The following is a 15,537-nucleotide window of genomic DNA, read 5'->3' as shown; positions in this document are numbered from 1 at the left end:
ACCAAACTCTGTAACTAATGGTGCAGCATTGGTTGGACCTAGTTATAGCTTTAAAAGAGCGCTGTGTATGGTTAAACGTAAGCAGGCTGGAAAGGTCAAAGACTTCATTTTTCATTTTGACCAGATTCCCAACCTAAGTGTCACAAATCAGTGACTTCCCACCTGGCTTCATTTATCTCCCGCAGGAGGCAGTGGCCAGAGCCAGCGGGCCACGCTGGAAAAACCCAACTGGTAGAAAGAATTTCAACTGTTAAAAGAGTATGTGAGGGAAACCTTGACAAAGGGAAATGAGAAAGTGAGAAATTAGAGGGAAGCGGAAATACCCCAAGGTCCTGTGAGTTTTGGAAACGGTCCACCAGTTTGGCTGTAAGCTTTCTAAGTAGACTACACAAAGAGGTGATGGGTTTGACCCCATAGGAACAAGCAAATATTTGGTCAACTGGATAAGACCACAGAATGGGTCCTCCCTCGGATCTGTGTATGAGGTATGAACCATGTTCACAGCACCCAGGCCATAAGCTGTTGTTTGTAGAATTGTCCAAAGTAAACTGAATTGCCTTACACACTTTAGAGAGGCAGATGGCTAACGAGAGAAAGAGGGCGCTTGGAAGTGAAACAATGCAATTGACAACTATTTTATGGAATCTTCTCTAAACCCATCCTGGAAAAAGGCAGTTTAACTAGAAAGATGATCTTGCTTAATGCAAAAATAACTGTTAGATGGTTTCGGGGGTGGCTGGACTAGACAGTCTTCAAGCAAGCCTCCATAATGGTATTTTCCCTGGTCAAATTTTCTCTAAGTATTGCTAAGTGTCACCACCTGGAGTGAGGCCCAAGGTGAGTTATTTCCCCATAAAGGTGGGTGACAAGTGAGCTCAAGTCCCTTGAGCTGGGCAGGGGGTGCCTTCCTCCTTTGAAAGGTGAGAGCCTGACAAGGACACATATCTGGTCCCCAGCGCCCAAAATGAGACTCATTCTGTTGGCAAGGACACTTTTGTTTGGCAAATTTGGCAAAAATAAACCAACCAAGAATGGGGATCATTGGTGTCCTCTCAGGCTGTTTTAAAACAGGCAAGTTTTTTTTTCTTTCATTGATGGGTGGGCATTATAAAATGACAAAAAATAAATAAATATCAGCTAGTAAGTCGAGGAAAGCTTGGTCCTAAATATTGTTCAGTATCACTCTTTGTGTCTCTTGTTCCCGTGGCGTTTTTATTAAGATGATGCTCATTAGCTATATTTACACAAAAATGTTTCTGCCGTGGTTCATTAGTTCCTGCTGCTCCCTTCCCATCTGAAGCCTCCTTGCCAGCGTGGTGCAGCTGGCTGGTTCTCGGAGAAATAACTTGGAGGACATCAGGTGTCGATTAAACAGTAGGACCAAACGAAGCCTGAAATAAAGGCAAAGGATCCCATTTCTCAAGCACTGAAGTGCAGGCACCAGAAGAGGGGATAGAGAGAGAGAGAAAAAAAATAAAGATCACAGTTGCTGCATATGTATTTTTAAAATTCCTTATGCAAGCCCTTAGTATCTAAACATCTAACTGGCAGGCACATTCATTTGGCTTTCAGCTTAAGGCTGCATTTTTTGTAAAATGAAATAATAATTGTTAAAGTAATATGCTCAGTCCTGCAATGCAGATCGGAGGTGAGGAAAATTAGCCTTCAATATCCCTAACTCTCTAGTGACGCCAGCCAGGGTAGAAGTCATCCTTTCCTGAGAAGAACAGCAAAAGAGTTGGCCATGTCATTCTATTTTGTGTCTGCGAAAACAATAATGAGGAGGAAGAGGAGGAATAGGGCTTTAATCAGCAAACCCTGGATTATCAGGTACACCTGGAGAATATAATGTTCAAGTGAATCCACACTGTCTCCTTAGTAAGATAAACCCCATGAAAGATACTCATCTAAGGATAAATTACTACTCTTTGACTTGTTAATAACAAACAGAATTAAGTGCACTGAAGGCAGCCATCTTACTGAGTCCAAGATAACTTAATTAGAGCAAATTTATGCCCCAAAAAAATCAGAGCCTCCGATGGGATGCTGGGAGGAGATGCGGTTGGTGATACGATTTGTCAGCCTTTCATGGGCAAAGTCATTGTGTTTGCTCTCAGCTCCATTCTTATGGGGTAGACCTTTTATTTTGTCTGCATTTTATTAGGGAATCTTAGGACTTGATTATTTTCCACCTTGACAGATTTCCTCAGTGGTTAAAGCTTAGTGGTAGACAGAAAAACAAAAAACAAAGAACGTAAAATTTGTCCCCTGTTGAGGCCTGCAATGACGGCTTGTTATAGCTACTGAGCTTTCACCGTAAATCTCTGTGTTTTGTGTAAGATTGTGCAAATTGGCAGATTTCCTTATGGTTTTCTGTGATCGGCCTCGTAATTAAAATGTAGAGGACAGAGAGACAGGCAAATGGCTGAGGGGAAAAAATAAGAGGAGGAAACTGTTAAAGGGAAATGGATATCTGGCAGTCTTTGCAGAAGACTGCTCTCAAATATCCATTGGTTTCAATGAGTGCACATGAGCATCTTTTACTGTGCCTGGTGTTGAATGGGACAAGCGGGCTACAGCTTTCCAGGCAGGAAAGATAAACGCTCCAATAATCATCTCAAAAGACAGCACATAGCTGGTTATAAATGAAACACAGACACACCTGGGGACTTAAGAAATGGAGTGCTCATTCCTAGTTTGAGAGCCAAGAATGATTTACCAAGAGGTGACCTTTGAGATGGGTCTTGAACAGGGTAGGTAGACTAAGTAGGATTTCAACCAGCAGAGCTGGAAAAAGAACGTGCCAGCAAGAGGGTCTGCCAGAGAATAGAGGGTGTATTCTGAGCTAGTGGAGAGTCTAAGCTGACTGGAGGAAAATTAGCGCTCTGCCATCCAGATGAAAAGTAAGAGGGCCTGAGAATGGTGGTGGCAGTGACAATGGAGCTGACAGCCGGAGATTCAGTCATTCTTACAGACGCCACATCTCTGGGGCCTGAGAGCATGAGGTGAGGGCTTTAAGAAGCAGAGATGAATCGTGAGCAGCACTTGAGATGCCAGGTCCCAAGATGACAGAGGCACAGGCGAACCCGGGGTGACAGGTGGCAGAAGACGGCCACACAGTGTTCCTCTTCCTGAAATTCTGACTTAGGAGTCTGGGGTGGGGCCTGGGACTCTGCCCTTTCAACACAGTTCACCTGGTTCTGATGTAGACGGTTCTTCAGAACATATTTTGTAAAAAACATAGCCCCGGGGAGTAAAAGTTATCCTTCCTTCCTTCATTCATTCAACAAATATGTATTGAGCATCTAAGACGTGCCCAGCCCTGCTGGTGTGAGGGATACAATGGTGAGCAGAAGAAACACGAATCTGCGCCCTGGTGGAGTATCCGGTTCAGCCAGAGCCATCTAAACCAATCCTAAGTGGTGGGGGTTGTTGGGGGGGGCGGGGGAGAAGATATAAAACATCTTTCTCCTGAAGCTCCTTCAGCCCTGAGGTTGGGATCCTGCCACCCACCTGGAAGTGCCCATCCCAGCCCTCAGCTTCTTTCACAGCGACTTGGGTCACAGAGATGGGATGCCTGGGAAGGTTTTACATGTGCCTTGTGCGTTCTCACAAGAAGAGCTGTGTGATATATAACCATTCAACAAGCATTTGATGAATGAATGAATTTTGGAGAATCTCCTGAAGACCTGGAAAACCTTGAAAATGAAATATGGCTCTTATTCCCATCAGTACCCAGCATGAAAGGAGGAGCCCCGGGCTTCTGAGGGCACATGAGCCTTCCCTTGTCCCTCCCCGGGCCTCTTCAGCTTCGACTGAAGGGGCAGTCACATCACTCCTGATCGTCCCCGGAGTGAAGTCCGAGACTAGCGAAGGCTGGAGGACTCCCATTCCTGTCTGTGAAAATCACCCCCTTTGCAATACAATCATACTCACTTTCAGAGCATTCACTTTACCTCCCTGTGTCTCTGTGTGGGGAATCAGACAGGCACCGTCATTCCCACGTGACCAGAGAAGGTAGCCAAGCCGTGTGGCTGGACAGGGTCAGAGTCATACTAGTCCTGGGCAGACCCTGGATCAGGTCCATGCCAGTTTAAATCTGACTCTAGAATGGTCCCAAGGATCCAGTTTGGAGAAGAAAGGTTAACTTCCCTCCCTCTTCCCTAAGGTCCATCCAAAGGGGACCCAAACTGCCAGGTCGGTCCAATCCTTGGCACCCACAGGCTCAGGGAGTGTGTGAGTGCTGGCCTGACCATACAGGTGTCAGCCCAGGCCCTTCCTTCCCAGGGGCATCAGGAACCAGTCAGTCTGCCTGAACCAATCAACTAGGGTTGCCATCTCCAAAGGAATGAATTTCTGAACCCATCAAGGCAACCCACCCTTCTTTAATGCGGCTTGTTCTTAAATACGTTTCAGATGTTAAAAGCCGCTGGCCCCACTGGTCCCCCTTTTAGCTGAGAAGGTGAGGCTGTGTGTTACAGGAAAGTGGGCTCATCTCATCTCCGTTCCAGTGGCTTCCTCTAGTCTGCAGGTTGGAGGAGTCACTGCTAGGCCTGTTCCCAGAGTTCCTGGGACAAGCATTAACTGTCTTTCCAAGCTTTCCCTTGGTATGTCACAAAGACCAAAGGGGTTATTAGGAGGAAAGCCATTTTGAAAAGTGTGTGTCCTGTTGTCTGTTAAATATTTCCTGTCCAGGGCTGCTGTGTTGTTTGTCACAAGCCCACATCCTGGGCTCCCAGGAGCTGGCAACTAAAAGCGATCATGTCCACGCATTACAGACACGGGAGTCATGCATCCCTGAAGGAGAAATCTAAGGAGCTTTGCAAAATGACAGGCTAACAAAGCATCTGCCAACCCCTTAAAATTCATTCATTCATTTGTCCAACAAATATTCACTGAACAGCGACCCTATTTGTTCTATTATGGGGGGTACCTTGGTAAACAAAAGTGGGCTTCGGAGATGGCAAATTTACCTGATGGGCAGAAACTAAGCAGGCATCCTGGGGGTGGGGGTGGGGGGCTCTGATAATGCTTCTGCTCCAGGAAAAGAATAACCCATCCCTCCTGTCGTTAATGACTTCCATAATTACTCCTTTGAACAGCAGAGGCAAATTTTCCCCTCGAGTAATCAAAATAATTGCCTAGGGACTGGAGGCTCGGATAGAAAAGGATTCTGCTGCGATGACATGAGAGGGAACAAAAGCACCTGAGTAGGAGAGCATTAACGGAGACATGACTGCCAGAAAAGCCTCCAGAAGCACAGTCTTGTGTAAGGAAAGTGCAGAGCTGAGACCCAGGGTGCAGAGGGGCCACCCGTGTCCAGAGAGATCCATCCCCACGTCACCACCCGAGACCTCACCCACCTCTCTCAGCCTGCCTGCTAAGCTTTCTTCTTCTCTGACTTAGGGGACAACTGGGTTTGAAGCACACATTGATAAGTGTTTGGAGCTGGCAGAGTATTTATACAACATCATCAAAAACCGAGAAGGATATGAAATGGTGTTTGATGGAAAGGTATGTATATTCTGATTTCTCTATGCCCAAAGGTTTAGTAAATTCCTGGGGGGAGGGTATAGCTCAGTGATAGAACACATGCTTAACATGCACAAGACCCTGGGTTCAATCCCCAGGACCTCCATTAAAAAAATTTTTTTTAAACAGAGAGTGATAGCAGTCAGAAAGTGGTTATCTCTGGGGAGAGGTGGTGGGTATCGATTGGGATGGGATACGAGGGAGACTTTCAGTACTGGAGATGTTCTGTGTATTGAGCTGTGTTGTGGTTATAAGGCTGTGCACGTGTGCACACACACACTTCATGCAGATGTAACCTAAGATTTAGGATTTACTGTAAAACTTCAAAAAGAAGAAGAATGAAATGTGAAAAAAGAAAACCAACACTTCTAAAATACTAATATAAACCAGATACTGTCATGGAGGCTTTTAAGGGACATTGGTAAGAACAACAAGAAAAACTACCACCATTTATTAAGTACCAGAGACATTAAGTTTGTTGTCTCATCTGAAAACCACAGTGATCCTATGAGAGGGGCATTATTATTTTTCAAATGAATAAACAAAAACTGAGAGAGGTTAAAAAAAGTGTAGTCAATATCACTAATTATCAGAGAAATGCAAATCAAAACTACAATGAGGTATCACCTCACACCAGTCAGAATGGCCGTCATTCAAAAATCCACAAATGACAAATGCTGGAGAGGCTGTGGAGAAAGGGGAACCCTCCTACACTGCTGGTGGGAATGCAGTTTGGTGCAGCCACTATGGAAAACAGTGTGGAGATTCCTCAAAAGACTAGGAATAGACTTACCATATGACCCAGGAATCCCACTCCTGGGCTTGTATCCAGAAGGAACCCTACTTCAGGATAACACCTGCACCCCAATGTTCATAGCAGCACTATTTACAATAGCCAAAACATGGAAACAGCCTAAATGTCCATCAACAGGTGACTGGATAAAGAAGAGGTGGTATATTTATACAATGGAATACTACTCAGCCATAAAAACCGACAACATAATGCCATTTGCAGCAACATGGATGCTCCTGGAGAATGTCATTCTAAGTGAAGTAAGCCAGAAAGAGAAAGAAAAATACCATATGAGATCGCTCATATGTGGAATCTAAAAAACAAAAACAAAAACAAACAAACAAACAAAAACAAAGCGTAAATAAAGGACAGAAATAGACTCACAGACAGAGAATACAGACTTGTGGTTACCAGGGGGGTGGAGGGTGGGAAGGGATAGACTGGGATTTCAAAATTGTAGAATAGACTACACTGTATAGCACAGGGAAATATACACAAAATGTTATGATAACTCACAGAGAAAAAAATGTGACAATGAGTGTGTATATGTCCATGAATAACTGAAAAATTGTGCTGAACACTGGAATTTGACACAACATTGTAAAATGATTATAAATCAATAAAAAATGTTAAAAAAAAAAAAAGGAAAAAAAAGATTGCATACATAAAAAAAAAAAAAGTGTAGTCAATTCCAGTTCTTATCCCGGGTATTTTCTGATGTTAGCGGTGTGCTGTCCGGGTAAGTGGGACCGTTACAAAGGAGAAGCAGGGATGAGGGGGTAGCCATTCTGAGCTGGAGTCAAGATCAAACTCAGAAAAAATAACTCCACATGAGGTCGTGAAAGTCAGGCCCTCTCAAGGCAATTATGGATTTCAAACTAGGAATTGTATCCAGAAGCTGGATTTGAAATGTCCTTGGAGTTTACAGAGTTGCCAGTCAGGGCTGAGTGTGAATCTTCCTCTCCTCTCTGCAGCCTCAGCACACAAACGTCTGCTTCTGGTATGTGCCTCCGAGTCTGCGGGTCCTGGACGACAACGAAGAGAGAATGAGCCGCCTCTCCAAGGTAAGGATGCTGCCCTGACCCATGACGTGGTGTGTATGTTGGGCCTTTCACGTGCACATCATCCTCAAGACAGACCATGTGTCTTTAGAAGAAATCCATTCTCAGCCTTGGTCACGGGCCCCCTGCCCTCTGTGGGGTCCTGCAGAGCCAGGACATACAGAGCTGCCAGATCCAGACTCCTGACAACTTGCTTCTGTTTTCTGAGAGCATGTTTATGACATCTCCAAATAAGCAACGAGGTCGTATCTCTACTGGCATTCACGACTCAGCAGGAACCTGCTGACGTTGCCTGATCTGCCAGGAGAAACTGGTGCTCAGTGACAAGCACGGACAAGACTCCAGGCATGAGAAATGGTTAGAAAACAGCGCTCCTGTTGATCCTCTTGAGATGCCAAGGTCAGGGCTCCTGGTGGGGTCTTTAGAGCTGTGATGACCCCCAGAAGATAACAGAGCAGGAGGCAGTGATAATAAAAGTCACCGTTAGAGTGGGTCCTGTGTCCCTGGTTCAGCTCTGATGTAGCATTACGTCACTTCGTGCTCACAGCCGCCTAGTGCAGGAAGCACTGTGGTCTCCCCGTCTGGCTGATGGGGAAACCAAAACACAGGAGGAAAAAGTCACTTTCCCAGAATCACACAGAGTGATTCCAGAGCCTGAGGACTTGAGCTTCACATTCTCTTGAGGCCAGTAAGACACCCTTTATCTTTCATTCTCTCCTGCTCCCAACATTTCTGCGAAGGTGCAGTGTAGTTTGTAATGTGCACCAAAGAGAGCCTTGAAGGGAGAGAAATGCAACGGCCCACCTCCCACTGTGTTGGAGGAAGGGGAAACCTGTGTACATAGTTATTTCATAATAACTATAAATGGAGTATAACCTTTAAAAATTGTGAATCACTGTGAAACATATACAATATTATAAATCAACTTTACTACAATTAAAAAATACTAATAAAAATAAAATAGTAAGAGTTTATAAGAAGTATTTAAAAAGTACATTAGTAAGGAAGTAGATTGGCCTCATATCTGACTCTTTTCAAGTCTAGGTTATTCAATGTAATGGGGAACTTAATTGGTGATATTTTAATGTTTTCAAATATCTTACCTATGGTTATTCCGCTTTTTAATTTTTCAAAATTTCTCTCAAGCTTCCAAGATTTAAAAACAAAAAGGTTTGTTAATACATAGTGAAAAATATGTTTCTGTAACATCTCATAAGTTTATTTTATAATACTTTAATCTGAGGCCTCATTGGAGGACACAAATATGGATTTAAATTATGGAAGCATTCCCTGGTTACTGTTTTCTAAAGGACTGAAAAAGCTAATGGCACAAGACAGAAAATGATACCCTAAAACTCTTGAGGCATCCCCAAACAGCTCTTGTCAATTAAGCCTTTTATGAATTCTTCAACATGTGGCCCCTCTCTTCCTAACTTTGTTTATTCAGCAAAACCAAGAATGTGACCAAAAAAAAAAGTCTAGAACAAAATCAAAATAAAAAAATGCTGTATAGTCATCAGAATAGTCAGAATCTTATTTTCCTTCTTCACTTGCAACTAGTGATTATGCAATGAAGTAGATGTTCCATATTCCTGCTAATTTTAGTTCATCAGCATTTTCTGGAAGCAACCAAAAGTCATATGTATTTACACAGCTGTGATTTCTGCCAACCCAGCTTCAGGAACTGGGGGGTTTCAGTCTTAACTTTATGCCAAAATCTGTTTGGGATAGTGACTGTTACCATTAGTCTTTTGACCTCTGGTTTGCATGTATTTGAAAAATTTGACTTGATCGTCCTTAATAATTAACCCATTCCTATGTGTTCTTATTTGCATTGCCCATGAAAATGCAATCAGAGTTTAATTCACTGAGTAAAGCATTATCATCGTTTTATCAGTGCTAAAGAACAAGCATGATTTTTGCACAAATGATTTTTTCCTTCAGTTCCTGCAGACACATGGACTTGGAACTCCTTTTCTAACCTGGGATTTCTCTTCCCAGGAACACATCAACTTGCCATGTGACTCACAGCACAAAGTGATACCTCTCATGTCCTTAGGCTAATATATTCTAGTAGATTCATTTTCAGGAACTAATTCCAGACTTAAAATATTTATTTTTTTTTAATATTCATTCCCTGGGATGAGTCTGATGCTCTGTGTACATCGTTCACTCTTTGGGTGAAAAAGGATCACCCCAACAGAAGCATTCCTCTTTGCATTACCTCCTTGTGGGAAAAGGAAGGAGCAGGGAGGGATGTAGGAACTTGTTCACCTGCAATCAGAACATCCCAATGTGGGCATCACCTTCCACATTCACTTATAGATGAGGGAATGAGGTTCAGGATATGAAGTGAAAGTGAAATGAACATGAAGGTAAAGTCTGGCTTGGGCTTTGGTTTTGGTAGCTAACAAATAACTAGGGCCTGGTGAGAACCGTGTTGATTTTGCCGTTGAGTACTTTGAGGATTAAACCAATGATTATGTAAACGTTGATATTCAAAAGTCACATGATCATAATGCCATTCCATTTGAATCTATCCTTCATTTAAGATGAATCCAACTGTGATAGAAGGCATCGCTTCCGTACTGAACTGCCTTGCAGACTATGTATGTCTAACATAAGCCCAAAGCTTCCCTGACATCTACATTCCTCATTATGTATTTGCAGCAATGACCCTAAAAGATCAGATTGTGTATTTACAAACTTCAGTGGTAAAATATTGGACAGATCCTGCATACACGTGGACATAATTTAAATGCATGCCTCATCCTAGGAGCTGGTCCTCTTCTGCCACTTTTTACAGTCAGTAAAGACTCAGGGAGCCCTCCATGTGCACACAGTGCTGTGCTGACAAACAAAAGAAGTAAAAGACACTGTTCCTACCCTCCAGGAGCTTACAGTTGAAGTACAAAGATGAAGTGTATTTTCTTATAAGTGAGAGGGACTATAGGAAATTAGAATACAGTCAGAATCTATGGATAAGGATTGTGTACTTACACCTTAGAGAAAATAATACCGACGGACTACAGAAGTCAGGAAAAGCTCCCTAGTGGGTGTAGGACTGTGGTGGAGCCTTGGAGTCTGCGTGGGATGCAAACCGGAAGAGAAAAGGGATCCTAAGCAAAGAGAACAAGTGTGACATGCTGAGACTGAGGACCAGAGTGAAGGGACAAAAACAAGTGCGGTACGCCCAAGGGATACTGAATAAGCAGGTCTTGTCAGAGCTGCAGATCCATCTGGGTGAGCACTGGGGGATGAGTCCTCAGAGCTGGTGACAAAAGGCATTTGTGCTGAACTAAAGAGTTCGGGCTTAATTTCCTACACAAGAGAGGACCGAGGGCTGTAAGTATCCGTCTGGCAAAATCTTGTCTGTGATCTGATTTCCATAATGTTAAATCCTTGTGGGTGCAGCTTTTTGCCTCAGCTGATTCTTCATCATTATTAGGGAGAATATTTCAAAACATCTTATAAACTGAAGGAATGCAAAAGGAGAATAAAAAGAAATTAGAAAGCATAAACGTCTCAAGAAAGCAAGCTGCTTTAGGGTCTCAAAAATCTGCTTATTTTCATACATAACTTCATAGTGAGGCTATGTCTCTTGGTCACCATTCTCTGAGCTATGTCTTACGACCAATGATTTTACCTTTCCTGAGGGGGGGGGAAATCCCCCAAATGTTGTATTGCTAAACTCTTTAGCCATGGAACAAACATCAGATTCTTCCCATTCTCCCAAAACACAAAGTAGAAAGTCAAAGATACGGTGTTAAGCTCGTGATAGCTTACCATTTATTACTCCTTTGAGATCTTGGACGTATTAAACCACTTCAGCCCTCTGATCCCAAAGAAAGCGGGAGGCAACTCCTTCAAGGGAAAACAAATATGGTTCTGATTGTTCAGTTAATAACTAAAAATGCCACTTGGTGTTGGGTTCTCAGATGGAGGGAAGAGTCCCCGGGAGAAACAGTCACCATTTGTTGGTCTTGTCTCTCCCACAGGTGGCTCCAGTGATTAAAGCCAGAATGATGGAGTACGGGACCACAATGGTGAGCTACCAGCCCTTGGGAGACAAGGTCAATTTCTTCCGCATGGTCATCTCAAACCCTGCAGCCACTCACCAAGACATTGACTTCCTGATTGAAGAAATAGAACGCCTTGGGCAAGATTTATAATAATCTAGCTTACTAAGCTGTTTCAATTCTCTAGGTAGACAATTAAGTTGTCACCAACTGTGTACATGTATTTGTAGTTTGTTCCAGAGTAAATCTATTTCTATATTGTGGTGTCAAAGTAGAGTACAGTTTAAAAATTGAAAAAAAAAAAAACCAAACATTGCTCCTTTTAAAAATCCTTTCTTAAGTTTAGAATACCTCTCTAATAATTAGTGACAGAAGGCTGTGTTCTAATAAGTAAGGAAAAGCTTAAAAATTGTTACAAATACTTCCCTTACTTTTAATATAGTGTGCAAATCAAACTTTATTTTCACTTCAGAGTAGTAGGGTTGAATAGTGCCAAATTGCCCCTGAATCATAAAAGGTTCTTTGGGGTGCAGTGAAAAGGATAAAGTAAATATAAAATATATGTTGACAATAAAAAAAAAAACCTTGCCTTTTTCATAGTATTAGAAAAGAAAATTTCTAATTTACCTATAGCAACATTTCAAATGTATTTAAATACATATAATTTTACAAAAGGAAAAATATATATATATTAAAAACAAATCCTATTTTGTAACATATAGATTTTTATTTTATATGGGTTATACAAACTGCCGGGACAGGTACAGAAACTAAGCCAGACTTTTTTTTTTTTTTTTTCCTTTCTTTTCATGGAGGCACTATAAAATATTTAGCAAAGTTATTTTGAAACAAACATAGGCCCACAAAATTCTTAAAAGAAATGATATTTTCTTTCTGTTCATTTTATGGTGTATCACATCCCTAAAGTTAGTATTACAAAGCAAACACAAAAGTGTACTGCAATTTCTTTTAAATGACTGGTCAGTAAGATGCTCTTCCCATTTAAGGTTTTCGCCCATTTGACCCTAGCAGACCTGCTCAGGGGGCACGACAGCCCACCTCCATCCTAGACCAAATTCGGGGACTCGTCTCTGCTCTGCTTTCCAGTTTGGCTGTTTCAAACAGCAGGTTGATGCTGCTTCTTAAGATATCTTCCCAAACAGCATTCTTTTCTTAGGTCATTTGGATTAATTAGAGAAAATAAAAATAAAAATCTAATTGGCCCAAGCAAAGAGGAATGAAGCACACTCCAGAACCCAGAAAATTAAACTTGGCCTTGGATCTCTGTGTGAGAATGACAACTTCATCCTGGGTGCCATGCTGCCCCTGCCTGGGAAGAAGTCATTTCCCTCCTCATTCCAGCCCACAAAAGTCCCCCCGCTGATCTCCTCATCACTGGGATCCCAGATAGTTAATTTCTACTCCCTGGGTGGTTATTTGCCCTCTCAGGAAATGAGCTCCTCGCCAGGATTTTGAGACAGCATCTTAAGATCTTCTTTCCTCTGTCTCCCATCAAGATGCAAAGTGACCAGAGGATGCGGAGACAATAATGTGCTCCTTAGAATCCCAAATAATATTTTAGAAGCATCCTTCTGCCTCTGCAAACCTGATGGAGAGACATGAGCTAACCAGAGCTCCCACAGACATGTAGGGGGCACAGACTGTCGGACTCCACATCCCGATGGGAGGGCAGGGGAGCCACGTGCACAGACTGCAGATACATGTTTAAGAACATTGGTCTTTTTTGTATGGACCAGTCAGATCTCTCGTCAGGAAGACTGCAGGTATCTAAGGGATGAAAGAGGACTCCATCCCTCATAAGATAGAAAAACCCTCTAATACAACAGCAGGGTCCAACCCCTGAAAGCACTGTGAGCTCGCCCCTACGATCTCTCTCCCAGGTTATACACAAAAACGTTCATACTTGAGATGAATCCAGCTTTGGGCTCTCTCTGTCTAGGAAGCAAATGGATTCCCTATGACTTGTAGAAGAAAACTCTTTATCTGTGCCCCAAAATTTCATGAAGGAATAAGCCTTTCATTCTAGACTATGTCTAATGGCCAAGCATTCTTTTCCTTCCTTGGAATTGGCTGTTGAGAGTAAGCACACAAGTGCCCACCTATTCGTGAGCCTCAGGCCAAAAGGCCCCATCTCAGAGGCAGAGACACTGATGACCAAACCCGCCGTCCTGCTCAGAGGAGACTGTGGAGCCCAGTGCCCTGATCTGGACAGACCCCATTCTACTGTGGGATGCTTCTACCTAGAGGTACAAGTTCTCTCTCAGAAGCGGCAGCTTTTTCACTTAATTGTATGACAATTTAAAGGGGGAACATTTGTGCCTGTGTATGAAATTCCAGCAAAATCATTTTTTACCAATAGCTTGTTTCCCTGACCCCCTGCCCCAAGTGTGCTGGGAGCCTTGCTTAAGCCTATGCAGTGAAATCCTACCAACCATAACCCAGGGAAGGAGGAAAATAAAAGCCTGACAGGTCCCAGTAGCTTAATAAATATTCTTCAAAATAGGTTTATAATCCACTCAGGAGGGAGGGAAGGAAGGAAGAAAGGGAGATTGTTTTGAACTTTAGCCCAAATTCCCAGTGCCAAAGGCCTTTATAGGGGACCATCCTTTACAAAATATTAGAAAGTTTTGGTTTTAGCTTTAATCACAGTTGACGTGGCCATTTTCATTTATACAGCAATATTGTATTTATTATTTTTAAATACTTGAAAAAAAAAAGTGTGATGTGTCTTCACTGGATACATGTAAATGGCACTGACTTCCTGGACTGTCACAGGGATGTGAGGAAAGGAAAGGAAATCAACCGTGTGTGTGACTGTGTTGCCTTTATCATACTGATGGTACTGTCTTGTCACCTCAGATTGGGGTTGTGCACTTTAGATCTGAACTGTACAGTGTTGCAAATCTACATGTGTTGCTGTAAAAGCTTCTGCAGTATATTATTGATGTGTCTTTTTCTGTGTGGTAGCTGTGCTGATGTTCCCAGAACCACATTCCCGTCTGTTCCCGAGCTCTCTCCTGCCCTCTCTCTGCTATACTGTGTGCCCTCCTCCTCAGCTGTAACAGAGAGAATGCCCTTGGCCACGCTCGCTACCGACAAATCTCCTTTGAGAATTGTGTGATTTCACAAAACCTAAGGGGAATGCTACTTCGTCTCCGAGAACAGAGGAAACCAATATGGAGCACCACAAACAACCAACATTGCAGGAACCATCCCTGCTAAGATCTGGAGTCCCTGCAACTCAGAATATGGACCAAGAAAGCACGGGTGTAAATATAGCAGCAGGACAAAGAATCCGGGAGCCTGACAGTTGGTATCATCTTGCACGTGCCCTCCTGCTGTCAAATGCTAAGTGTAAACACTGTGTATCAATTAGTTACCTGCGCCAAAATACTGTTCCCAACTGGTGTTTCTGAAAGACATCGACATCCCCCCCAGCATCTCTCCGTCACTAAAGACAGAAAACAATAAAAATTATAAACACGTGGCAACCTGTTCTTCCTACCAAATATAAACTTGTGTATGATCAAAGTATTTTATCTGTGTTGTCTCTCTAAACCCAAATAAATGTGTAACTGGATATATCTCAGGCTTTGGATTCTTATATCTGGCTTTGTCATGTTGTGGGGCTCATTTTTAGTGAATTACCCGCATAAAATGCCCTTCCCTTGTCACAGAGCTCAGAGTGTCTTTGGATCTTTGTTTGGGAAAAAAGCCCTTACTTTTGCAATTACTTTTTTTTTTTTTTAGTTGAAGTGCAGTCAATTACAATGTGTCAATTTCTAGTGTATTGCTTCTGAAGGATATTGTTTCACCGCTCTGATTTCTCCTTCAGTCAGATCCTTTTTTTTTTTAATGTATTTTATTACAGAAAATTCCACATACATACAAAAGTGGAGAAAACAGTATAGTAACCTTCCACAAAGGCTTCACCCAGCTTCAAAAGTTACTAATTCAGAGCCTGAATCATGTTTCATCTATCCCCCTACCCCATATCCTCCCCAACACCCAATTATTTTCATATGAATCCATAAAAGATAAAGACTCCTTTAAAAAAAAAAAAAGTTCTCAAAACAAGGATTACAAGTGAAACTCATAATAATATTGCCAT

The 15,537-nt window shown here is 42.5% G+C and overlaps 1 protein-coding gene across 1 annotated transcript in view; it reads left to right on the top strand.

Annotated features, from left to right (window-relative positions):
- Window positions 1–15,003, top strand: part of GAD2 (glutamate decarboxylase 2) — a 64,627-nt gene extending 49,624 nt beyond the window's left edge. Inside the window, exons 14-16 of the mRNA XM_010995334.3 lie at window positions 5,407–5,514; window positions 7,300–7,389; window positions 11,385–15,003. Coding sequence (XP_010993636.2) covers window positions 5,407–5,514; window positions 7,300–7,389; window positions 11,385–11,558 — 372 coding nt within the window. The 3' untranslated portion in view covers window positions 11,559–15,003. The remainder of the gene's footprint in view (window positions 1–5,406; window positions 5,515–7,299; window positions 7,390–11,384) is intronic.
- Window positions 15,004–15,537: the final 534 nt, after the last annotated feature.

Source organism: Camelus dromedarius, chromosome 26 (genome assembly GCF_036321535.1).
Source record: "Camelus dromedarius isolate mCamDro1 chromosome 26, mCamDro1.pat, whole genome shotgun sequence".
Lineage (NCBI taxonomy): Eukaryota > Metazoa > Chordata > Mammalia > Artiodactyla > Camelidae > Camelus > Camelus dromedarius.
The sequence above is the reverse complement of the archived record's forward strand: the minus strand, read 5'-3'. Positions and strand labels throughout refer to the sequence as shown.